The sequence below is a fragment of the Ictalurus furcatus genome, chromosome 15, assembly GCF_023375685.1.
Source record: "Ictalurus furcatus strain D&B chromosome 15, Billie_1.0, whole genome shotgun sequence".
NCBI lineage: Eukaryota > Metazoa > Chordata > Actinopteri > Siluriformes > Ictaluridae > Ictalurus > Ictalurus furcatus.
The window spans coordinates 10,459,800-10,486,952 of record NC_071269.1 but is presented as its reverse complement, the minus strand read 5'-3'; the positions used below and the strand labels follow the sequence as shown (position 1 = coordinate 10,486,952).

At 38.2% G+C, this 27,153-nt stretch overlaps 1 protein-coding gene across 1 annotated transcript in view; it reads left to right on the top strand.

The window, feature by feature from the left end:
• The window catches only part of soga1 (suppressor of glucose, autophagy associated 1), a 71,687-nt gene that overhangs the window by 4,196 nt on the left and 40,338 nt on the right, over positions 1 to 27,153 (top strand). Inside the window, exons 2-3 of the mRNA XM_053642866.1 lie at positions 658 to 882; positions 11,288 to 11,446. Of these exons, the coding sequence (XP_053498841.1) occupies positions 658 to 882; positions 11,288 to 11,446 (384 nt within the window). The remainder of the gene's footprint in view (positions 1 to 657; positions 883 to 11,287; positions 11,447 to 27,153) is intronic.

The window sequence follows — 27,153 nt, the reverse complement described above, 5'->3', positions numbered from 1 at the left end:
TATAAGTGCTGCAACTAACAATGACATCAAACAGCATTTGATCAAAATGACTATTTTAGTTTATGTTATTTTGCTTCCTTTCTATTGTGCACTGTTGGATTGACGTGCATGTGTGGACTCGCGCTCATTCAGTGAAGTTTAATGGAGACTTGCTTGCTGTCTGGATGAGCCTTTATGTAAAATGGAAATACTGGCATGAATTTCTGACATTTACTGATAAGGATATAAATGTAAAAATTTAATTACTGCACTGAAGAAAGCATGTCTGGAACACGCATCTGTCATGACACCTGACACGAGAAGCCACGTTAATACACTTACTAGTTTGTTTGAAGCGCTTAATATAAAACATTCTCATGTTCTGGATGACCTGGATCGTGCACGTTTCCCGCAGCAGCTCACTCTGTGACCTCCGCTGTTTTTCAGATTTGTTTTATTCATAGAAATGCGTTTATCACCATTGTGAAGTGACATCACTGATGGGGTTTATCCACAGTGATGTCACAGACCCAACTAAATTTCACATTAAATTTCATATCATTCTTCGTCAATGGGGAATGTTGCAATGCAACAATATAGGTGTATAGGTTATGTACTGAGAAAGAATTTTGATTGTTGACTGACTTGTGTGTGTGTGTGTTTGTGTTTGTATATCAGGATGAGGTTGAGGAGCTACGCTCAGAGATGCTGGAGATGAGGGACATGTACATGGAGGAGGATGTGTACCAGCTCCAGGAGCTTAGGCAGCAACTGGAGCAGGCCAACAAGACATGTCGTATCCTGCAGTACCGACTACGCAAGGCCGAGAGACGCAGCCTGCGTGTGGCTCAAACCGGCCAGGTGGACGGCGAGCTCATCCGTACCCTGGAGCAAGATGTTAAGGTGAATAACAATGAGCAGGAATGGTGCCTCAGTATATATGTCTGTTTGTATAGATTCTTTCTGTGGTGTGACCGGTGTGACGGTACGCATATGGAGATGTTAAATTGTCATTATTAGAAAAAAAACAAAATCAACTTTTTATCATGATTTATGATAGTATCTGTCACGGATATACAGGAACTAATGTCACGGTGTGTACAGCACTCGTAGTCTTGCATTCTCGTCTGTCAGTGTGCACCTCGTTTCCATGTTTATGTTTGGATTCATGCTTTTGTGTCGTTTGTTGTGTTTCACGGTTTCAGCGTTCTGTTTTATTGTAATTTTATTAAACATTATCTGCACTTGCATCCGTCTTCACCTCCATTACATGACAGTATCACAGTACTGTAATTACATCAATACAGATTTAGCTGCATCTAACTGAAAATAAACTTTGGTTAGCATTGCATACAGAAATCCAGTCAGTGTCATAACATGCTGTAATTTCTAGTGAACTAGAATGATTGCCATTGCAAAGAAGGATATGAGCAATATTGCTATTATCATCCTTCCAAATCTTAGGAATGTGCAAATGTTGACAAAAATGTAGCCTCCTCCTTAATGCAATGCAGTGCTAATGGTGATGTTTTACATTGTCTGCAGTTACAATATTGTGTGTACTGGACATCACTGTTTACACCACAGTGCTGTTGACCTCTCAATTCTGATTGGTTCAAAGGTGTTGGTTCAGCTTCTATAAGAGCATGCCTCTGATAGTAGTGCTGGCTGTAATTCAAAACAGAGGTTTCAGTTAATGCACTCATTTTACTACATTATCATTACTATAGTAGCAGAAAATATTCACAGGGACTTGTATGCGTCACCCCCCCCTCCAACATGTAGTTATTTAACAAAGGAAAAAGGTCATTAAGTCAACTATGGGAGAGTCTTCAGGACAGAGGACTTTGCACTTTCATGGCAAGAAGGTTTTGTTGTTATTAACTTCAAGAGAAAGCAAAAGGAAAGGCTGGTGAGGGTTTATATCTGCTGTAACGTAAGCAGTAACATGATCCAACTTGTCTTGAGGACATTTCACAACTATAATTATTAAAAATATAACTTGTCATTCCTTAATAAATTCGGCATGGTATTCGTTGGCAAATTGTTGTGGTATAAGAGAACGAAAACACCCTGGGACATGTTGTTATTAGAAAATAATCAATTGTGGGGTGGTTACACACCATCACACCACTCCATTGTTTATTATTTTCCTATAACACAAGTCCGGTAGTGTTTTATTCCTTACATATTGTAAAAACCTATTGCCTACTGACCATCATGCACCGGAATTGTTCTCTGATGAAAATCCCAAACATACTCTCAGCATTCTGGCTTGTCTGCTTTGTGACAAATTGCGTTGTTTAACTGTACTGACAGAAACACCAAGGGTCATTCATTTTTGCCTTATTCAGTGAACAGATCTACAAATTTACCCACAGGATTTAACCTGGAGGAGCTGTTTAACAAGGCTTTTAAGAGATTACATTAACAGCTTACATGTAAAGTTATTTAGGCCTCAGTGTCTTGTGGCCAGGAGGACAATGTTTCTCTTTTCAAGCCTGTCAGCAACGGAAGCTTCAGTGATGATGTCATTCCCTTAAGCCACGTCCTGCTACTGCCGAGTCTCGTTTTAAATAGCCAACATGTTCTTAGTAACACAAACAACAAAAGGAGCTGTGTTCTGTCTGCAGCATGGCTAACATGGCTGACATTTAAATCCAAATGATTCCAAATCCATTCTGCTCAAGAGAGATTGTCCATGCTTTTGATTCAAATCGTGCTTAGCCAATCAAGAAACACTTGCCGGTAGTTGGCGCATGGGACAAAATGGGTGTGTAAGGAGGATTTAAAAGTAAACACTCAGTGTGTGTCAGATTCTTTAAGTGCTAGCAGGAGTCTCCTAATAATGGGCCAATTGTCTGCCTGTGCTACTAGTTTCCCAGTTCAAATTACACTGTCCTTCTCCGTGTTTGCTGTTTCAGCTGAGTTTAGATGGTGTTGTGTGACTGAAAATGCCACAGAAAAACACTAAATCACTGTCTGTTCTGTGTCTGAAATGCTTTAAGTCTTGATTCATATTAACACAGCAGAAGATAACAAGTTTATAACAGTTTGGATTTATTTCTTAGCTGAACTGCAGAATTTAGTCAGTAATAAGACACAGTGCTGGTTTGTAAAAGTTTGTATTACCCAGCATAAAATGTTGAAGTCAATTTTTGATGTTTTTGAGGTTTTTGGATATTTGGACACTTGAAAGATTGGCCATCAAATATCACCCCTCTGTCAGTTGCTATTTGGTACATTCTGTATGAATGGCCACCATTCACGGTTCAGACGTGCTCTTGCTTTACAACTGTGTAACTAATGTTTTATTTGGTTTTGAATATTGCCTTGAGCAGTTCCCACAATTGGCTTTTTCCTGTCTCTTCAAAGAGCACGAGATGATGTCATGTTATGTAGGTCATGGGGGAGCTGTGGGGAGTGACTGGATACTTGGACTTTAGGAAAATCCCAGCACTCTTTGCTGCCCCCTTATGCACTGACCTCATTTTTCAAACCAACAAGAAAAGCACCCAGATCCAGTGCTGCTTAGGGAGAGAGAGACAGAGAAAGATGGGGGGCCGGGGGGTGGGGGGGGGTGGGGGGGGGTTGAGCGAGAGAGAGCGAGAGGTGCTCTATGTCTTCTAGTTGGCTGTTGTGGTGTAGTGAATGTACTGTAGGTTGAAGAGGCACTGTAGATTTATCTGAAACTGTTGGCTACAATTGATGGTCTGTCCAAGTGCAAAAATACATTCTCAAGGTAATTGCTAAACTATGTAGGGGAGGACACAGAGATCTACACTGGAAAAAGCTTTCCTCGAGCCTCAATCTAATCAGTGTTTACTCTACTTTAGCCAGCTCTTACAATTGACTCATCCATAGCTCCTTCCACCCTTGGTTACTTTTGCTGTCTAGGACAAGATTCTGAAAAATGGAGATTGAAGTCATCAAGTCAAGCCATATACCAAAAGGCTTTTTTTGTGAATCAGTAATGGTTCCAAGTAGAAATAACAAGTTCTGCAATACACAGGAAAGAGGGTTAAATTAAGAATGTTAAAAAAAATTACTTAAAAATGGATGGTGTCAAAGCAAAAATTAAAAATTGAAACCAAATGTACCACTCAAAAAGCACCACCAACTGTCACTTGAGCCTGTAAAGGTGCTTTTATGGTTAACATGGCACATGCTATAATTAAATATTTTTTAAAAATTAATTTATGTTAACAATTTAGTTCAATTCAGTTTTATTTGTATAGCGCTTTTAACAATGGACATTGAACAATGAACAATCATTGTAACAAAACGTTGAATGGTTCAGCAAAGACTAGCCATCCATCTAACTTTAGCTACTTTTTATGTTGTTAAAGCTGTGACAATGTTGTGTAGTTTTTACATACTCACGGCTTATTATTTGTGCAGACTAGTTCATAAAACCAGCTAAACAGCTAATTAAATGAATTATTTGTTTTTGTTTATAATTTCACTGCTGAAGTCAAACCCATGGTGTGCATTTTTAAATGAGAAACCTAAAAAAAACACCCCAAACATTCTCTGCTTTGTCAGGATGTTGGATGCTGATAGTTTCAAGTCCCCATTTGATCTGGAGCTTTACATTTATGTCCTTGTTACACCTTTTAATGTTCTACAGGCTTGACTGAGGTAATGGCTGATAGCAAAAAACAAGGCCAAATAAAATAGAATCTATCTACATCAGGAAAAGTGAAGTGCCACCCCTCCCCCTTCCTCTTCCCCTTCCACATTCCACAGACAATGAGAGCCGCACACAGAATGGCTCATGTGCTGCGTTCACATGTCACAGTCAGTCCAAACATCTGACACAACTCGTATTAATGATGAGCACAGAGAAGCCTGGCAGCACAGGGAACCTGAAACTAAAAAACATCTTCTGCTATCTACAGTGTGCTACAGTTATCCAAAAGCAGTTTTATTTCTTTGTCTGTCAAGGCACAAACAGATGGTAAAGTGGCCAAGGGTGTTGGAGTTTGTTGGAGTAATTTGAAAAACACGAGTGTTGGATTAGTCATTTTGCTGTTCCAAAGTAGCAGGTTCTAAAGGTTCGCTCAAAAACAATATGGGACTTATATTATAAAAATTATATGGCATATATTATAAATAAATATTAAGTCAATATTTCTAGGCATACACCCATAGTGCTAGACTCTGAGAAGATGGATATATAAAAGACTACATGGATATATAAATGTTTATGCTGGCAGTATTCAAAAGCTTGAAAATTGAATTTTGAAAATGGATATTAGAACTCATGTGGTGGCCTGGGAAAATGCTTGTCATGAGGAATTTTGACATTTTCTACTATAGCACTGAAATCTCCAGGCCTTGCTGAACTGACATGTTTCTCTTTTGCATGTATTCTTAGAAGAATTAAAGTCATAGCATTGTAAACCCCCCAAAGTGAAAAATGGATTGCATTTAAAGGTTTCAGTCCATTATATCATCAGACTCTGTCTCATCACTTGAATTTAACGTTACTCACAACACAAGCTTCATGATCACTTCCTCACTCACATGATCTGTGTTTGTGCTACCACTGGGTGGGAATCGCTGATTAATTTGGTCAGTTATGCACCATTAACTAAATTTATTTATAATCAGTCATTTAAGCATTGTAAAACTTTGTCCTGTGTTTAGTACTGCATTTGTTAAACTGGCTGCATAACCAACATGATCTTTGTAGGCAGGCAGCCAAGGCAAGGTTAGAAAGTAGCTTAAATAAAAACATGTCCACATTATGTTACACTATGAAAACACAATTTATTTCTGTGTTTTTGGGGGAGTTGTTATGGAGTTATGGCGAGTGAAATGAGCTGGGGTTAACTGAAGAGCAGTTCAGCTGGTTTGAGCTGGGTTTAATGAGTGAGAGCCGACCTCATAAATACCTACATAGTTAAATTCAGTTAAACATCTGTTTTGTTAGTAGGACGCTGGGTCAAGAAGGACCACACACATATACACACATACATCTCTTTGATAGCTAATTGCACCCCTTGGATTCCTATTGTTGTTTATATGATACATGCAGACAGCCGATTATGTCTCTGACTGTAGTGGGGCAGAGGAAACCAGACAAGGGAGGGAACAAGGCAGTTTTAATATCTCTAATGTCCCATGATGTAACACCTCCTTCTCATCTTTGAAAGCCCACTGAAATCTGCACCAGTCCTTGTTCCCTCCTTCATCTGGGCTCTGCCTCTTTAATCCACTCCCCAGATGTCCTCCACTTTACCATATCAAAGCAGCACCTTTTAAGGAGTTTTAAAGCTGGCAGACAGATGCAGGTAGGTGGTGACAGATAGGGAGGCAGAGAGTTCAATGCAAATAAATCACCATAGCTACTTTCAGAGGACCGTTAAAAAGATGATGTGAGGATGCATTTTAATGCATTTCATATTTTTCCTTTTGTTTATGTTATAAATATAGCAAATGTAACAAAATAATAAAATTAAAATATTTCGGATTTACAGCATTCTGTTCTTGAGGAAACATAATAAACAGTGCTACTATTAAGCAATAGAAAGTGTCGAGAACAAACTCTGAAGGTTTGTGTAATAAATAAGAGCACTGACTAATACTAACATAGCCGACTCTGTGCGTAGCCAAAGTGCAACTAAGAGCACGACTGTATAGATGGGACAGTACAAAGAGTAACTGGTGGAGTGTCCAAGATGAACAGAGATGGTTTATTCTGCAAAACAGAAATGGGAATGGATGTAAAGGAAAATAGAGACTGAATACATGCGACAAGTGAGAGGAGGCAGAGAGAAAGAGGCAAAGCAGGCTCTTATATATTATATAGGGTAGTATGTGCACAGAGGGGTATTGTGGGTACCCAGCTGTGCTCTGACCTCGATTGAGATTCAGAGCAGGGATTGGTAAGAGAGAAAGGAGAACCCCTAATGTAGTCAGACTCACAAATGTCCACTAGCCTCTTGTCCTTTCAGTGAGAATTGCCTTCTGTTGACTCCATCTCTCCTCATCACACACTGTCTCACCATCATTCACCTATTGGATCATTTTATAGATGCATATATAATATAGCTTTGCTTTTTTCATATAGACGGTAAAGACTCACAAAGTAAAAAAAAAGTTTTGCATTTTGTATAAAAATATAAAACGTATTTGAATACATTTTTAAAATCCTCATTTGTAAGTCGCTTTGGTTAAAAGCGTCTGCTAAATGCACAAATGTAAATGTTAAAGGGTCATTACATCTCAAGTGGTCCAATGCAGGTTGCTCAGACATTTTTAATTTTCCTCTTTTTTTTTTTGAGTGATTACCTTTATGTATTGGCATTGCAAAACCACCATTTAATTTTTTTTACTTGGTTTAATTATGACGACCATCTTTGTGTCATGGCACATAACAAATTTTGGTTATACAGCTGTTTACGGAAACCTCAATATCTCAGCTCAGGATGGTCCTAGCTCCTTGGATCAAAAAACTGAGCCCTAGGGCATATGAACATATATAAACATTTTGTTGTTGGTGTTTTTCCTGATCGTTCTTCAAATGTGTCCCTCTAGGTCCACTGTCCTGCAGAGTTAAAATAATCCAAGTAAAATAATAATAAATGTAAAAAACTGGTGATTTTGCATAGACAATACATAAAAGTAATCACTCAAAAAATATTATTAATAATATTAATATAAAATTAAAAACAGTTGAGCAACCAACTTTGTAAATATTGGACCACTTGAGAGGGAATGACCCAAAAGCATCTTGTATGCTACAGTGCACTGGTATTTTTTGTTGTACAGCGTTGTAACTAGCGTGTGTTCCCTATCTTGCTTTTGACAGGATAAAGTGATTATTGAAGATGACTGAAAGATGAATTGAAGTTATTCATATTCCAATACATCAGCACTTGTTTTATTATACTGCTAATAGACTCCAATTAACATCCGACCATATTGTGTGTGTGTGTGTGCGTGTGTGCGCGTGTGCGTGTGTGTGTGTGCGTGTGCGTGCGTGCGCGTGCGTGCGTGCGTGTGTGCGCGTGCGTGTGTGTGTGGACAGCAGGTCTTCTTACCTTGCCAACACTGATAACAGCCCTTCTTAAGTAGCATGGTTTTCTGATGGAAAGCTTTTAATGTACTCTGTTTCATGAGGGAAACATTAATTCTACAGTTCTATTCATTCTTACAGTATATCTCCTTACTCCTGCTCTCCTCAACGAAATAGCATAGAGCTTATTTACAAGTAAAATACATGCAATCGTAGTGTATTTAAGTTTAAAAAATATACATATTAACAATATCATTTTTTTTTACAATAATATTCAATTGTTATGGACTTCTGTGTATATGTTAAAATATCCAGCTGAAATGCTGTATTACGGTAAGATACCCCAAGCGAGGTTGTTCAGTAACAGTGTCAAAGGCTGTATTTCTTGCTTATGGCATTGCCAAGTTTTTGTAATTATTTATCTCCACAACTAAAGAAGTGCCTTTTAATTAGTTAAAAACAAAAAGAAAACATACACAGTGGGGGAAATAAGTATTGGATGCGTCAGCATTTTTTTCAGTAAATCTATTTCCAATGAGGTTATTCACATGAAATTTTCACCAGACATCAGTATTAACTCAAGAATTCTGGAAATATAAAGAATTCACAACTTTAAAGTCCATAAATAAAGTTATCTGGAATGACACAGGAAAAAAGTATTGAACATGCTAAGAAAAATCCATAAGTAATTTTACCCCCTATCTGTGCAAATTAGTATCAGCTGGGTTAGTAAATTGATGGCCTATAAAAAGGCTTTTCGGTACCAATGTGTCACACAAGAAACATCTCATGATGAGTAAAACCAAAGAGCTCTCCCAAGACCTTTGCAACCTTATTGTTGCAAAACATATTGATGGAATCGGACACAGACGTATTTCAAAACTTCTGAACCTTCCATTAAGCACCATTGGGGCCACAATTATCCGCAAGTGGAAGCAACATCACTCCATCATCAAGTGGCCACACACAGGAGCTCCTCGCAAGATTTCTGACCGGGAAATCAGAAGAATAATAAGAGTAGCTTAAGAGTCAAGGATCACTCAGAAAGAGCTCCAGAAACTCTTGGAATCAGCAGGTGCCATCATCACAGAGAAAACAATAGGTAACACACTCCACTGCTCACACTCACACCGCAAGACTCCATTACTAAAGAAAAGGCATGTCGAAGCTCGTTTAAAGTTTGCTACAACTCATTTGGACAAGCCTATGAAATACTGGGAGAGTGTAGTCTGGTCAGATGAGAGCAAAATTTTTGAAAAACTTTTTGGCTGTCATACTACACACCATGTTTGGAGAAGAAATGGTACTGCGCATCACCCTTAATACACTATACCAACATTGAAGTTTGGAGGTGGAAGCATCATGGTGTGGGACTGTTTTTCATCACATGGTACTGGCAGACTTCATATAATTGAAGGAACGATGAATGGAGCCCTTTACCGGGAGATTCTTGAGAAGAATCTGCTGCCATCCACCAGGATGATGAAGATGAGGCATGGGTGAATCTTCCAGCAGGACAACGATCCAAAACATACAGCAAAGGAAACTCTCAATTGGTTTCAGAGAAAAAAATCAAGGTGTTAGAATGGCCCAGTCAATCACCTGACTTGAATCCAATTGAACAAGATTTAAAGACAATATGTTTAGAAGAATGAGCCAAAATCACACCTGAATACTGCGGACGTTTAATTTGTTCATACAGGAAGCGTCTTGAAGCTGTCATTACAACAAAGGCTTCTCCACTAAGTATTAAATAAATTTCAGTTAGTGTGTTCAATACTTTTTTCCTGTGTCATTTCTCTTCATTACACATAACTTTATTTATGGACTTTAAATTTATTTAAATTTATTTCCGTATTTATTGAGTTAACACTGATTTCATGTGAACAGCCTCAAAGGAAATATATTTACTGAAAAAAATGCTGACACATCCAATACTTATTTCCCCCACTGTAAACACATAAAGAACATATAAAGAAAATAAATTTAATACCATGTGGAATGTCTCAAATGGGTAGAAATTAAGTCCCCTTTGTGTTAATATGGGCTGATGTGGCTACTTTAACACACACGCACACACACGCACACACACACACACACACACACACACACACACACACACACACACACACATACAGACTCAGAAGTCATATGCCATTACAGAATGCAACTAACTATAACCCTTTGTTTTACAGCTTGTGTTTCACCTCTGCAGTTACACATAGATCCTAGTTAACACTGCACGATTTTAAGCTCGATTTGCAAGTCGCCAAGCTTGTCGGCAAAAACCCTTTGATCGGAGGCAAATCAGCAATCAATTGGCGCTCGCCAATCGGCAGTTGATCATAATGTGTGAACTACTAAACAACGCATCAAAAAGGCTCACCAACACAGTGCTGAGGTATCACTGACGCCAGACAGATATTTGGCATGGTAAATATCTGGAGCTGTTGGGCGACTCCACATCCTGTGGTGTGAAAGGTGTCATCACTGGCAGTGATTACCACGACAAACTACAGCCAATGAGACAGCAAGGCATGGGGTGAGGTCACTGTGAGGAAGGGAAACCCGCAAAACCTATGGCAGAAGCATAAAGGGGAGAAGCTGTACAAGCTGTAGAAGCTCTGTAGCACACACAATCCCTGCTGCCCGTCTTTTCCTTTCGGAGGTTTCTTCAGCACAAATCATCACGCAAATAGCTCACACTGCTTGTTTCTGTCCTATGTCTATCTTCAAATACACAACTCCTGTTTTGCGCGTGGTTTTAGTGTCATATATCCGTGTCACTTCTTGTATGTGTTTTCTTGACAAAACGTAGTTTGGACGCCATATAGAGTCGTCGGGTGACAGAGTTGTCTGATCGTGTAGTGTGTGACCCTCTGTCGCCGAGCAATCATGTAGTGTAAACAACACGATTTCAAGACAGAAAGTTGTGTAGTTTGAACAGCACAGCGAGCTGCCGACGTTGAAAGTTGTGTAGTGTGAACTAGGCTTTAGTTAGTTGACCAACTTCCACTTAGTGTCATAAAAAATAGAGACTATAATGTGCTTTCTTTTGTTTAGACCACAGCTTCCCAACCCCAGTCCTGGAGAACTCCCTGTCTTGCACATTTTATTGTTTCCCTACTTCTAACACACCTGATTCTTCTAATCAGCTTAGATGAAACCCTTCTGAGTTGAAGTGGGTGTTTGTGCAGGACAATTAGTTGGAAACCTCTGGTTTAGCCAGATGATACAGAGGCTTTTTAAATCTTTCTCTCACATTCACTCTCTGCATTCCAGGTGGCCAAGGACGTGTCCATCCGCTTGCACAATGAGCTGGACGCAGTGGAGAAGAAGAGGAGTCGTCTAGAGCAGGAGAACGAGGTGCTGCAAGTGAAGCTCCAGGACCTGGAGGTGGCCAAGCAGGTTCTGCAGGCTGAGCTGGAGAAGAGCCGAGAGGTAGGACCTGGGCCAGGCTTCTGAAACATACAGTATATTACTGTCTGCTGGTTTATCCAGAGCTATTACAACTAACTGCTATTAAAAATAAAACTAAGTTAAACAGGTCTTAATGTACAGTGGATATACAAAGTCTACACACCCCTGTTAAAATGGCAGGTTTTTGTTATTTAAAAAAAATTAAGCCAAGCTAAATCATGTCAGAACCTTTTGTACCTTTATTGTGAAATTTTCACCTATTAATTAAAGTGAAAAACAATAAGTATCATTTTAGGGGGAAAAAAATAAAAATGTACAATAACCTGGTTGCATAAGTGTGCACATCCCTTAACTAATACTTAGTTGAAGCACCTTTAGATTTTATCACAGCATTCAGTCTTTTTGGGTAAAAGTCATCAGTTTGGCACGTCTCAACTTAGCTGTCAAATTGGCTGAGCATCTCCTGTGCACAGCTCTCTTCAGGTCATCCCACAGATTTTTGATTGGATTTAGATCTGGGTTCTGGCTGGGCTATTCCTAAACCTTGAACTTGTTTTAGTGAAGCCATTCCTTTCTTGATCTGGAGGTTTGCTTTGGGGCGTTGTCATGCTGAAAGGTGAAGTTCCTCTTCATCTTAAGTGTTTTAGCAGAAGCCTTAAGGTTTTGCACCAAAATGGACTGGTATATGGAGCTATTCATTATTCCCTCCACCCTGTTTAAAGCCCCAGCTCCAGCTGAAGAAAAACAGTCCCAAAGTATGATGCTTCCACCACCATGCTTCCCATTGGGTATGGTGTGTTTTTTGTGCCAAATATACTGTATCTTTTGGTGTTATGGCCAAAAAGTTCAACTTTGGTCTCATCAGACCATTACACATTATTCCACATCCACATTCCAGATCCCGTACTTGCTTTGTAAGCTCTTTGCGGCCCACGGGTTTTCCAGTCAGATGTTACCAAGATGTCAGTAAAATCCTATAGGATCAGCTGGGGTTTGGGGTTAATCCGTCACTTTAATTGATGGCAGGTGTATATTCATGTCACCCACACGAGGATGGGTTCCCTTTTGAGTCTGGTTCCTCTCAAGGTTTCTTCCTCATATCATCTCAGGAAGTTTTACCTTGCCATCATCACCTCTGACTTGCTCATTAGGGATAAATTCATACATTGAAAATTTATATCCTGAATTTATATATTTCTGTAAAAAAAAAAACCACAAAAATCTGCCATTTTAACAGAGGTGTGTAGACTTTTTATATCCACTGTATGGTCTAAGGTTTATATGGAGTCAGAATAAATTTAGTGATTTTTAGAGGGCATGATCAGTATTTTTCTGAAAACAGGGAACTGTACATGACTCAATAGGCATTAAAGATGTACTCATTTAGCATCTTTTAGAGAGTAGGTCATGGTGTGGTCGATATGGTTAGCTTGAGGCTTGTCTGTGCCTGAATATAGAGAGCTGCATGTGTGTGTTTATCCAGTGATGAGCTGTTGACTTTTCCAGTGTAAATGGCACTGAAGGGGAAAGAGTATAATCGACTTTAATGGTAGAATCACAAATGGACTTTAATGGTGGAGTCCTTCTGTGAGATATCAGTGGAAGTGTAACGTTTCTAGTTGTAAGTTTCACTTGTATCTTTCATACTGTATGTTTGTGTGTGAGACAGTCAGTATGAATCAGTGTGATGGTTATGTAAGTGAAACTGATTTATTTTCAGTTGGAGAACGATTGATTATATATTAGAGTTTATTAGCTCAGAGGGGCCACAGAATGACTAATTTATACCATCAATGAATACATCACTGTAAGGGTTCATAGTTCACGCTTTGATATAAAAATCATTCTTTGACTGTTTTTTTTTTTGATTGCATACTCAGATGCTCAACTGTTGTTTGGCTGCACTTCTGTATGTGGGCTGGCACACAGAGCCCTGATTGGCTAAATTCCTGAGCTGGGCTTTTCTACTGTTTACTGACTGTTTGTGGTATAGGACTTTGGTGTGTGTGTGTGTGTGTGAGTGTGTTGGTTTGGTCAGATTGTACATTATAGTTAAATAATGAAGTGTCTAAAGTATAATTATAAAAGGCTGTAAAGCATTATACAAAGAGATAGACAGAGATATTTATATTTGTTCTCAGATGAGCTGGAAAGTGATGAAATATTTCTTGTGTAGTTCTATAATGTGAGCACTCAAAGGTGCCAATTGAAGACTCCTCTGCATTTAAATTTAAAATCAGTAAAATGTGGTGATGAGCTGTGTGATGGCTAGTGTTCCCTCTCTGCTGCCATAGTTTCAGTAACGTCCAACTTTCAATCAGTGGCACAAAGTGCAAGCACAAGATGAAGCGCTTTTCGTTCTGTTTAGAGAGATGAGCAACACAGCGCCACAACTTCCATTAGTGAGGTGACAAATTATTGACTTACTGCACTTGCAGAAGGTCAGTCAGGAAAAAACACACTGAACTTATTAAAAACCTCATGGCCTGTCATGTCTATGCTCGCATGCACACGCGCATGTGCACACACACACACAGAAACGCACGCACACACACACACACCCTTTAACTCTTGTCTTCCACTTTCTTAACTTAGATTTCTGCTTTGATCACTTTTCCCATTGTCTCAGTCCTTCTCCTACTCCATTTAATCGGCATCAATCTTCCAGCTGTTAGAAAGCTTCATGGGGGATTTAGGGGCCGTTTACACGATAGTGTTTTCAAATAATTGTATGCGTTTTGGCTGTTCGTTTACACGACAACAGCGTTTTGGGGCTTGAAAATGCAAACTTTTAAAAACGGGTTTCAAAGTGCAAGTTTTTGAAAATGACGCCGTTATCGTCTCTGTGTAAACATACAGAAACGAGAATTTGTGAAAACGATGATGTCATGCACACGTGTATTACGTGTTCAGTCTGCACGCACATGCGCGAGTACTTCAAAACAATGCGCGAGACATTCAAAACTAGTACAGGACTGTGTTTGTGCTGCTCAAGATTTTGAGTTTATTGACATTATCCAGTAAAGTGTAGATTTACTGCATCACTACTTCGACCAGCGGAGACACATTTGTTACATGCGCCAAATTATTAACCCACATCTACTCAGACGAAGTATATTGAAAATCATATAATTATCTTTGTCTGTTTTGGAGTATATCTGTATCCTGTTATTGGTAATAAAATATAGAAAGCATAATGACTGCCAGTATCTCACTATTTGATTTGTATTTGCCGATTTTGTTCCATTTTGGTACAATGATGATCAGTTATTAATACTTAAAGATGCACTATTTTGATTTTTTTCAGTGTTTAAAACTGAACGAGCTTTGTTAACAGAATTCTGACCTGGAGCACAAGAAAAGCTAAAAGATGGGGTTGAAGACAGAAAAATCCAGTTCTACAATGAAAAAACTTTATATACATTTCATGTACATTACATTATATTACATTAGGGACGTCTCAGCATTTATTAACCAAGAATAATAAGCCAAATCTATGATTGAAAAGCACGAGTTTTCACAATTCCTTATGACAGTGAATAATTTTCCAAGTCTAACTGTTGAGGTTGTAAGTAACTGGAGACAAAACATTTTTTTGTAATCCACGTAGATAATAAACCATTGAAATCATTTGAGAGATGTAAACGTTATTGTGTTTTTTATCTAGAAAAACCACAGCTCCCCCATTTACTTGTATTTGTTTATAGGGCAGTCTTGCCCGGATAAATATGGCGGACATGTTGATGTGAATGCTTATGTGTGCAGGCGCGTGGTGTTTCTTTACAAAGTGACATAGCCAACTACTGGCCTGGCACGCATAATACAACGTTTTTAGTCTTTTTTGCGGATCCGTGTGTGAAACTTGTCAAAAACGCGAAGGAAAAACTTTTCCATTTTTAGTACATCGTTCATCATGTAAACATACCCTTAGACAGGGAAGGAGAGCAGGATGGGGGATGTGAAACGTGTCTGTGAGATGGCTTGTGTCTGATATGTCTCTGTGGTAAGTCTCTGAGGGAATTGGGAAACCGCTTAAAATTTACAAAAATTGACAGTAAATTTAATTTTATCCCAAATGTTGTTTGGCATCTGAGGGTGAAGTTAGTATCTCAAGTTTGCACAGGAAAAATTGAAGAATTTTGTGTTAATCAACATGTCATGGTAGCTTTAGACTCCAGTTTGCATAAGCCTGTCATGATAAATTTTATTGGACGATATATTGTCCCAGAAATATTTGCGATGAATGATATTATTGTAATTTTTAGACCATCTTATGCCACAGATATAATTATAATAAAGTTAAAATTAAATTTAGTCAGTATTTCATCATGGTATTTATTAAGTTTAGTAAATTTTACTCTGACTAAAATGGCATTGAATATTAGGCGTTTCATTTGATGAGAAAATGCCAAAATGAATTGAAAGCTCCTCAGAGGCTACAAAAATAGCAAATATCTGTCAATATATGTCTTAGGTGGCCACATAACAATTTTGAAACTAACAAATCAGTCATTCATAAATATCCCAATGCTTTGAAAATTCCTTGATGCTATAATTGTCATATATCAAGGAGGGATCTCTGGACTTCATTTCCCAGCAGCCACTGCACCATATTACATCGTTGTCACATGACCACCTGCACCTGTATCAAGTTTTTGTTTAAAGCACTCCTATATATAGCCACTGTTTGTACTGCTTCCTCGTCTTACGTATTGTCTATCCATGCTTTTTTCCGCGCTTCGATGTTTAGTTTTGCCACAGTATTTTGCCTCATGTTATTGGGTCTTTGTTTTTTGTCGGTTTGTTTATTAAATGTTTGAAATCTGCGATTGCTTCCGAAACCATCTTTGTAACATGACAGTAATTACTAAACAGTAAACTGATAAACTGAAAGTAACTTGAAGATGAAGGAAGGATGGGCTACCTAGAAACTGTAGCCTGTCAAGCTATGTGTATATATATATATATATATATATATATATATATATATATATATATATATATATATATATATGCCTGCATGATTCAGTGGTTTAAAGCAGAAGAGTATCTGCTGTGACTGCTTCTCTGTAGGTAATTTGCATTTTATGTTATTTGCACTAGGATGATCGTGCAACAGTCATTGCAAGAGTAGCATGTATTATGCAGTTACACTGTATTATGCAGCTACACTGTGTGTGCCATAGATACCTGACTCAGCAGCTGCATTGCTATCATCTGGGCTTGTTGCTGTTGTAAACAAGTTTGTAAATTGTGCATCTTTCTCTAACACCTTGTTCCTCTTTAATCTGGCTCCTCCCCCCACCCCCACCCACCCTTTCCTTTTTTGCTATCCATATTGTTAAAGACTAAGAAGGCTCTCTGGTCTAACTGTAAACCTGTACATTTGTCATGTGACCAACCTGGAATCAGTCGACAAATCAGGGATTTTGGGAGGTTGCGTCATTGTCTCATTGAGGCAGAGGTGGGGAGGCAGGGGTGTGATTGATGGGCTACCTGTGTGTGTGTGTGTGTGTGTGTGTGTGTGTGTGTGTGTGTGTGCATGTGTGTGTTAGTATGTGAATATGTGGCTCAAAGCTCAATTGCCTGCAGTCCATGCTGCTACAAGTAGTTCAAGTATAAGTTATAAAGCTAGCATGAAATTTATTGTGTAGTCAACCCGTGCCCGGTTTTCCTGATTAGCCACTCCGGCATTGGGATGGGTTCATTCTGGAAAATACCACTCCCATTAGGATAGAAAAGTTTCATCATAGGATAAAGGTGATCAGTCAGAATAAATCTGTAGTGATTTGCAGTGACGTGATCCCTACAGTATAACAGAGCCACCGGTTATTCTTTTAATTTGTCACTAGGCCTGTCACGATAACTAATTTTATTGGACAATATATTGTTCCAAACATAATAGTGATAAATGATTTTATTGTCATTTTATGCCATTGATATATATTAATATAATAGCACAGGTTTTGTCTTCTGACTAAAATATACTTAAAATTTTGTCACTATTTCATCATGTCCATCCATCCATCCATTTGCTGTACCGCTTATCCTTACTGGGTCACTGGGAACCTGGAGCCTATCCCAGGAGGCATGGGGCACAAGGTGGGGGACACCCTAGATGGGGTGCCAATCCATCGCAGGGCACAATCACACACACATTCATGCACCCATTCATACACTATGGGCACTTTTGGACATGCCAATCAGCCTACAATGCATGTCTTTGTTTCATCATGTCATATTTATTAATTTTATTCAATTTTACTCTGACTAAAATGGCATTGAATAGTAGTCAACAGCATTTTAGTTGATGAGACAATGCAAAAATGAAACCAAATATTCACATTTTATATATTAACTTCAACAAAGTTAACAAAAACATGTGAAAACTGCATAGTTGTGAAAACCTGATCTCCTGAAATAGTAACATTACAATGTGCTTATTCTTTAGTTATTAATTGTCCGTGTTTTAGTGCGTTGTTATGGAAAGAGCGTATTCACAACGTGACGTACCATTCTACCTAGTGCCTTACTTAAGTTCAAGTTCACTTTTCATTTTGTGCAGAAGCAAATTGTAATATTACGTGTATGTTGTATATGTGTACAGGATGCGTTCGGGTGAGTTTATTAACCCGCTAGTAAACGCTTCAGTTTACTGCTGTTCATTCACTGTAACACTAGAACTATTCTTTGTAGCTTTTTCTTCTTAAAAAAACATTATTAGGGAATTGTTAATATCTTGCATAACATTTTTTAAATTAAAACTGGAGCTGCATGCAGTTCGGTGTTTTGCCGCCTCCCAGATAGCAAAATTGCTGTGGCCCAGATCCGGCCCACACCTGACACTTCAGACCCACACATCTGACCCACACACCGCGTGGAATGAGGGCACTTGGGCGGTCTGCTCCTGTTTACCAGATTTGGCCCACAAGCAAGCCATAGTAATGCACATTTTTGCCAAAGGTGGCCCACATTTCTTTTGTGATATTTGGGCCATATTCACTATTTACCACATGGGCCACTTTAGGATCATATCCAGATTACACATTGCTGTGAGCACTGCATCTTTGCCTAAAAAGGCCCACTTGTGATTTGGGATATTTGGGCCATATTTGCTATTTTACATTCAGGCTCATATGCATTTTGTCCTGGTCAAAAGAAGGCCAAAAGTGCCGCATTACTGCCTGAAGTGGCCCACATTCAGATGCTATCTGGGCTGACTTTGCCGAGCCTTTTGTTTCATGTTTATTCTCCAAGTTATTGATCTAGTTCTGTTTTCACCGCCGATTGCCTGACCTGTGACGGTGTTCTGTTTTCTGATTATGATTCATGATTTGGATTTGTCTGTGTGCCTCTCAATTAAATCTATCAGACTGCATTTGCTTCGTCTCCACTCGCCGAACAATGGTGACATTCATTCTTATGTAGGCTTGCTGTGATAGTCAGTGTTACTGGTGTTACACGGTGTTTGGCCACACACCGATTGCATCACTTGCCCACCGTGGCACCGCCCCCACTGTCCTTTTGCTTTTTTATAGTAATAAAACTCATTTAGTTCAGTAAGAGAACGGACGCTACAATTAAAAACTGAACATGTCTGCTCAGTTCAGCATGAGCTGAATAAGTTAGAGTCACAGCACAGATCAGCAGGAGTCAGATTTCATTTATCATGTGACGAGAGTGAGGCGAGCCAACTGACACGACGATGGCGGAAGACTTGGTTTCAAAGCAAAATGTAAAAGCGCCTATTTAGCAATATTTTAGATTTGTTGTTGTTGTGTTGTTTTTTATTAAGAATCATAATGAAACCACTGCCCCCGAATTGCCGCTAATGTGAAAGTGAAATGCACATGGCCGCACGGGCATTCATACGCAGTTTAAAAGCGAGGGGGAAAAGAGGGAAAAGTGCCAACGACTTCCAAAATTTCCTCACCGTCACATCCCTATTCTTATGTAATCAAACACGCATGTAAACACAATGGGCAATATTGAGGTCAGCAAAAATGATTGAGGTCATGTCCATATATCGTATGATAAATCGATATATTTGTCTTATTTGTTTATTTATTTGTCACTCCTATGTAAAATTGTCTGTATAGGAGCTGAGTGCACATTTCTCAGTGACCATGTTATCAGAACTGTCACTGCTGATGTGGCAAAAATATTAGTAGCCATACAAAATGATGGGAAGTGCTAGAAATAATGTCAAGGAAGTACCACTGTACTGGTCATAGTTTAAAATTCCAAACAGGAAGTACAGACCCAGTTCCTAGTTCAGTCAAGTATACATTTACGAGCTTAATCTCTGATTCAGCTTTCAGACACATCAACAACCAATAGGAAGACTGAACAGAAACATGTCACATATAGTATATCTTCAGTATATCATTATACATGACACTTATATGGCAGACTACCAGCTCACGCCTTATTAGTCACATATAGTGCATCAATAACAACAAAGAGAAACTATTGTATTCATATTCTATTGTAATGCATAAACTTAACTGCAAGCTGTTCCCTGTGTTTGCTGTGTGGGAAGGAGCTTTTGTTTATCCATCGTCTGATCTGATCTGTCTGGTTTTGTCTCTAGAAAAAAGTAACAGTCTAGTCTATTCTTTCGCATTTTCTAAGGCTAGTAACTTCAAAGTAGATTATTTTTATGTAGTAGTATTATATATTATGTGTTTCTGGGTCATTATAATTGATTATACATAGAGCAGCTGTATTTACTATAGAGGTAAACTAAAAAAACAAGACACACACACACACACGCATACACACTCACAAGACAGGTTAAACACTAACTTGACAGCAACATTTGTAATAACATATTTATAACAGGATAGACAAACGCTTGTTCTAGGAATTGAATCTCACACATACAGATACAAAGAAAATATCAGAGATGACTTATTTTCATGTTCTAGTAAAATACCAGGCACAAACCCTCACCATACTGACTTTAATGTCTGAAAATACAATCACATCTAAAGGAGATGTTTCCTAAAACTGAAAGCTTGAGCATTTGTGCATGTTTGAAATATCTTTTCACCACTGTCGCCTGTTTATTCATACCCTTACACATGTCTCTGTTTTTCTATTCTTCCTTCTTTGTTTCTCCTCGAAACAATTATTGGCAGTGTTTTGAAGTGTCAGGTTGCAAGACCCAGTGGGATGCACTCATCCATGCGAGAAGCTTTTAAAAGGACCAGGGGTGTGTTCACTCGGACTTGGTTTTGTGAGTCTGTTGGGAGCCATTGTTATGTCCATTTTGTTTGCATGTTTGTTTACATATGAATGAACGTCACTAGGTCGTGTTCGACGAGTAGAGACGGATGCGAGTGCCGTTTAAGCGTTTTATTTGAGAGGCAGGCAGACAAGTCCAAATTGTGAATCAAAATCAGTAAACCGAGCACAGGCACAGGTCAAGTGATCAGCGAACAGCAAAAGCAGGGATAATCCAAAATACACAAATGAGAAAACAAAACTAGATAAACACACGCTGCGCGCTGAAGGTATGAAGTGGAGATTCCTGACACACCGACATTTTAGCCATTCGCACTACTTCTGTCCTCTCGTCTGCTCCAGGGCTGTCACATTACAATACAAACTTCGAATATTCAGCGAATTTAAGATAAAAATGCATTACATCCGAATGCAAAAAAACTGTTTTTTTATTTTATTTTAATTAATTATATACTATTATTTATATAAATAAATAATTAAAACACCCTGTTGAAAAAACAACACCCAAGATATTAACAGTTCACTAACAATGTTTTTTGAAGAAGAAAAATGTAGAAAGAATAGTTCTAGTGTTTCAAATAATACAATCATAGTCAATAATGCTGGGGATTGAGCCACTTAAGATTCGTGAGCTGAAGCTGAACAGTGAATGAACAGTGGTAAACTGAAGCGTTTACTAGCGGGTTAATTAACTCACCCGAACGGACACATATCAGATTAATCAGACATATACACAACATAAATGTAATATTACAATGTGCTTCTGTACAAAATGACGCAAATGCACAAGTGAACTTGAACTTAAGTAAGGCACTAGGTAGAGCGGTAAGTCATGTTGTGAATACGCTCTTTCTGTAACAACGCAGTAAAACACAGACAATTAATAACTAAAGCATAAAGAATGCACAATATTGTATTATAGCAGTATACTGACTGTAATGTTATTATTTCAGGAGATCAGGTTTTCACAACAAGGGCAGTTTTCACATGTTTTTGTTGATACATGTTTAAGCTAAAATGTAAATATTTGGTTTAATTTTTGCATTTTCTCATCAGCGAAAATGCCGTTGAATACTGTTCAATGTCATTTTAGTCAGAGTAAAATAGACTAAAATAAATAAATATGACGACAAAATATTGACTAAAATTAAAGGATATTTTCATCAGAAGACAAACTATATAAACTATATCGTTATATCAGTGGCATAAAATGGTCTTTCACCATTTTTTTTTAGGATACTATCACTAACAGCTTTCAGTAGACAACTGCTCATCCAAAGCTTTTACCTTTCACCTTGTACATGTGAATATCACTGAGAAGAAGAAAGGAATCTCATCATCTTAACTGGTAGAAAGAGTGTTCCATGTGATGCTCGCTCTACCATTTCAGCTGCAATGCCTCTGGAAAATGCAATGTTTATCACAAACCAGTAAAAAGTATAAAGGCTTTAATGTTTGGCGTTAGTGGTGCCCTGATACTCTTATCCTAAGAAACAGGTTTGTGCATACACACACACACACACACCCACACACACACACACACACACACAAAAGATCACAGGACATTTAATTGATATTATGAAAGATTTGATAGTGTCAGCACTACAGCACTGTCATCTTGACAGGTCATCTGTAAAGCACACACATGTGCTCTCTCTCTCGCATGGTACATTATTCAGAACATCTGCCACCTCTATTTATAGCTTTAATGTTGTCCTAATAGTTATGTCTCCAAGCTACAGCACCAAACAGCCTGTGATGTCCAACAGCATACCACAGAACTTCAAAAGAGCCATAGTGACTACTTTGACCTACAAATAAGAATAGCCAATAGATCATTTAAAAGATATCTATTCTTTGTAGAATAACAAATTGTTTTATGTTTACTTTTGTCAGGATTTCCCCTCACACAGAGCACTGAGCACGCTGTCTTACGCGTGTATTTGTTATGGTTTATGTCCTGTCTCCACCCTGTTATGTTATTGGATGTCTCAATTTTGATGTTCTCGGATGTTCTCGTTAATCACAGCTGTTTTGTGTTATACACCTGATTACATTTGTTATTTAAACCCCTCATGTCTCTATGTTCAGGACGAAGTATTAAGTGTTTAACTCAGTACCAAGCCGTTTGTTCCTCGTGTATGTTTTATGGTTTTGCTCCTGTTCTGGTCCTTGTTTATCAATTACTGTTTTTGCCTAGTTCATCCTGTTTGCCATTCGTCTGACCATATGCCTGTTTTGACCACGCTTTTGATTCACATTTTGGATTTGTCTGCCTATCTCCTTTTAATAAAACCCTTTTATTTGCACATCCGTCGCCAACTCTCTGTGTTGACAGGTCATGACAGTTTTTAAGGCCCAAGAAACTACTAGTATAGGAACATCTCCATACCTTTACGCTCATTAACATATCCAGTTTCTAGAAATATACATTAATATATTTACATTCCTGTGCTCATATTCCAAATAACCTAATATCACAAACATAAACTAACTTAAATAGCTGATAAGCTAGCTGCTATTACATCAGTTACATTACTTTATTTCTTCAGTGTCTGAGTGTGGATTTGCACAATAGCCAAACACATACCAACTAAGCTGAAATCAGTTTATTACAGAAGTAGCTATTGAGAAATTATCTTTTTTTTGTGGAAAACTGACATGCAATATAAGGTAACAATTTAAAAATAGCATTTTTAGAGTTATTTATTTCTAAGTGAATATGCTGACATACAGTCTGATAACCACCCTGGGTGTTTGTGCTGATTTAGAGGATTTTATTCCTCATTCATTTGATGGCACTTGATTGAATCTGGACCTTTGAAATCACTTCAATTTAGTTTTAATTGTAAAGCACTTTTAGCAAAAGACATTGCAACAAAGCATCTGTTGTGTATGTTGCACACATACACACACACACACACACCCCGACAAACACTGACCAAGAAACATTTTGTGAGAAAAGTTAATGTTATAGGTTTTAATGATTTAAAAATAATTGTGAGGTTGAGTGGGGGGTGGAATCACTGTAAAAACTTGGGTTATCCAGTACATTTGTTAATTTGGCATGACGCAGGATGCTGGAATTTGATCAATCCTTCCAGGATTTTGTGATTGCAGAAATGAATGCAAAATCAAGGAAACGCCGCAATATAAATTTATCAAAATTTCCGCAGATGTAGGCCAAGACGCCTCATGTGACATCATCACAATGTGCATACTGCAAAAGGCCTCTTTGAGTCACGTGCATCGAACATGAGCACAGCTAAAAGGTCGCATTTACCAACAAACATCGCTGTGACAGACCTCAAAAAAAGCACAAAATACTCCGCAAGATGCACCGCAAATTTTGAAAAAAGTTGCAGCAAACTCAAGCATTTTTGGACACAATAATCACAAAAAGCAATCAAACAGCGAATTCCTGTATGGACTGTTTGAACACACAATCTTCTGCATTGTAACTCAAAGCCTTAACCACTGAACCACCACAACTAGTACAACTAACCCTCATTGATTCAATGCAATCTTTTAGTGGAATTAATTCAGCGGTAGAAGTGCTGTAATGGAAATACTAGAACTAGTTGTGGTGGCTCAGTGGTTAAAGCTTTGAGTTGCTGGCCAGTTGTGTTCAAATCCCACCACCACCAGACTGCCATGGTCCTAGATCACTCAGTAAATTAATGTAAAATTTACAGCATTTTTTTTTTTTACAGTGATACAACTCATAATACTACTACTACTACTAGTACTAATAATAATAATAATAATAATTATAATTAAAAAAATCTTGGACTTGTTTTTGGAGCTGTATTAACTCCTACACTCATTTCCCATTCACATTCTGGGAAAATTTAAAGCAAAATGATGTGGGACACAAACACTTCCTCTAACTTTCTGATAAAATTAGGATATTTGGATACATTTTGCTGAGACTATAATAATTAATAAATTAAGTTAAAAAGAAAATGACTTAACAATTAGCTAAGTGTTTAGGGTAAGTAAAGTGAGTGAGCCATTGTGAATTTAATCTATCAGCATTTGCAATCAGTTCATTCAGATTTAGAAAAATCTTTACATGTGGGAAGTTCATAAACATTTTAAAAGATGAGAGAATTCGCAGATGAACGGCTTTTAGTTAAAAAATGCTTGAGTTGAAAAAATGAGTGCTGAGGGAGCACTGAATGAGTCTGCTCTCTCAGTCAGATCAGAATTACATTACTGTACAGCTTTCTGTGTAACAAAATTATAAGTCCTGCACACTGACCTGACAGACAACGAAAAAGAGAGAAGTAATTCACTGGATCTTTCCTGCAATTTGATTTAACATATGTATTAGACACACTGCTGAATATTATAAGTGCATAAAAATTAATTGGACTACTACTGTATTAACAATATGCATTAGTCACTTGTGTCCACATTTAGCCTAGTATTTGTTTCAGTCCATCGTTGCATTGTGCTGAATCAGCCCTTAATGGTGTTTGAAGTTGACAGTATACAGCTGTATTCGTTAATAGTTAAAAAGATCGATTTACAAGCCATTAAAATGCCAACAACCACACTGAATTAAATTAAACTGCCATTGAAGGGACTTAATGATTAATCATGAACTAGGAGTAGTAGACATGATAGATGAGGTACAGGTTTACTTCCATTGGAGATTTGTGATTTTCAAATGCTACATTTTCTTCTCTTTGAGAAAATCAGGGATGTACCATAAAGGTCTCTTTCTCACTTTTCTTTCTCATACTGTGAAATGCTGATGGTAAGTGAGGTTTCTGCTTCAGTGCTCTTGTTTTGGTGATGGAATGGAACTAGTTTGAATGTCCATGATACGCTCTCACATATACATGTTCCCCCATGTGAGCATTGCTTTGTACGTCACTGCCTTTACCTAACATTACTCACGCTTTCAGGCTAGTTATTCAGCCTGAGGGTCTCAATTGGATTGTGTGTGTGTGTATGTGTGTGTGTCCAAGATATCTAGGCAAAGACAGTGTGTGTGTGAGCAAATGCTTGCATGGTACAAACACTTTTAGTCTAGGCTTTGGATTGTGCTTGTTGTGTCTTTATGCCAGACTGACTGCGTTCTTCTATCATGTCATACTTCATAAAGCATTCAGGTTTGAGCCAAGGTATTTGACCTAGTTCTATTCTCACAGTCCTCCTCCAGACATATACAAATTCGCTCTTCAGCACTGAATTCCAGTGTTATTGTTACTGATATGAATGTGTAGCTGATGAGAGGTACGTAGGGCTTTTGTAGGGCTGCTCCAAACTGAAGAGATGAAAATCATTTACGTCAGAGGGCCCTTTAAGACAGTTGTTCTAAACAGGAACAACTGATGTTCTTGATAGGCTTCACTATTTTATTAAAATGTCTATGGTAATTGCCAACGTCACCTACAAATTATTGGCATGCTTCATGAAAATGAGCAAAAATTACTATATAAAAAGAATAACATATGAATCACTCAGTGGTCTGGTGTCCCATCCAGCCTCGCACCCAGTGTTTCAGGGACAGGCTCCTGAATCACCACTACCCTGATCTGGCAGGGCTCAAAATTAACTTTTCTACTAAGTGGCACAAATTTAGGAGCAAAAATTTAGGAGCACCCACCGAAAATTAAGGAGCACCACAGCTACAGTTTATATATATTAACAGATTTCTTTTATTTAGAAACAACACCACCACTCACGCTTAAAGTGTGTGAATTCAGTGGTGAACGCAGTGTTACCTGCAACTTTTGTCTCACAGGCTTTACAGTGAACGCAATGCACTGAGCCGTTTTCAGAGCGGAGCCGTGTCTTTCAGCCACTGTCTCCGAAAACTGTAAGCCTTCTTTTCCGCTGGTGGATCCACATTCACCACATGATCACTATCACCAACTCTAGGAGTTACATTATTTCTTCAAAAGTATTCTTTTCATCTTCTCTCTTCAGCTCTTTACATTTTACGCGTTAGTTAGGTCACTGTCACGTGACAACGGAGCACAGTGAAAGGTGATTGACGGCTAATATTAACCAATCTAAAATCTGCATTAAATTTAAGAATGTAAAGATGAAGTTTAATTGGTTATGTAACGTTGGATAGAACGGTGGACTGTATCAGCTGTATCAGCTCAAAGCAGGCACATACTGTGTAGTAATTAGTGAATGTTTTGTAGAGAAATGAAAACAGGATGCACCACAACAATTATTTGCACTCGCACAAATTCTCCAAAATATATTTTGAGGTCACACAGATTAAATTTCGGGAGCATATGTGACCAAATTGGTCGCAATTTCGAGCCTTGTCAGGATAAAGTGGTTGTCGAAAGAAAGTGAGTGATATTTTGAGCTTAAACAAATGGTGACGTTATATAGTTTTATGTAATCATGTTCTATCTATGGCCAGGTCTAAACCTTCTGGTAGAGGCAATCAGATTTTGAAATGAAACATCCTGGTACTTAGCAGAATTCACGTGGAGTGGAGTGGA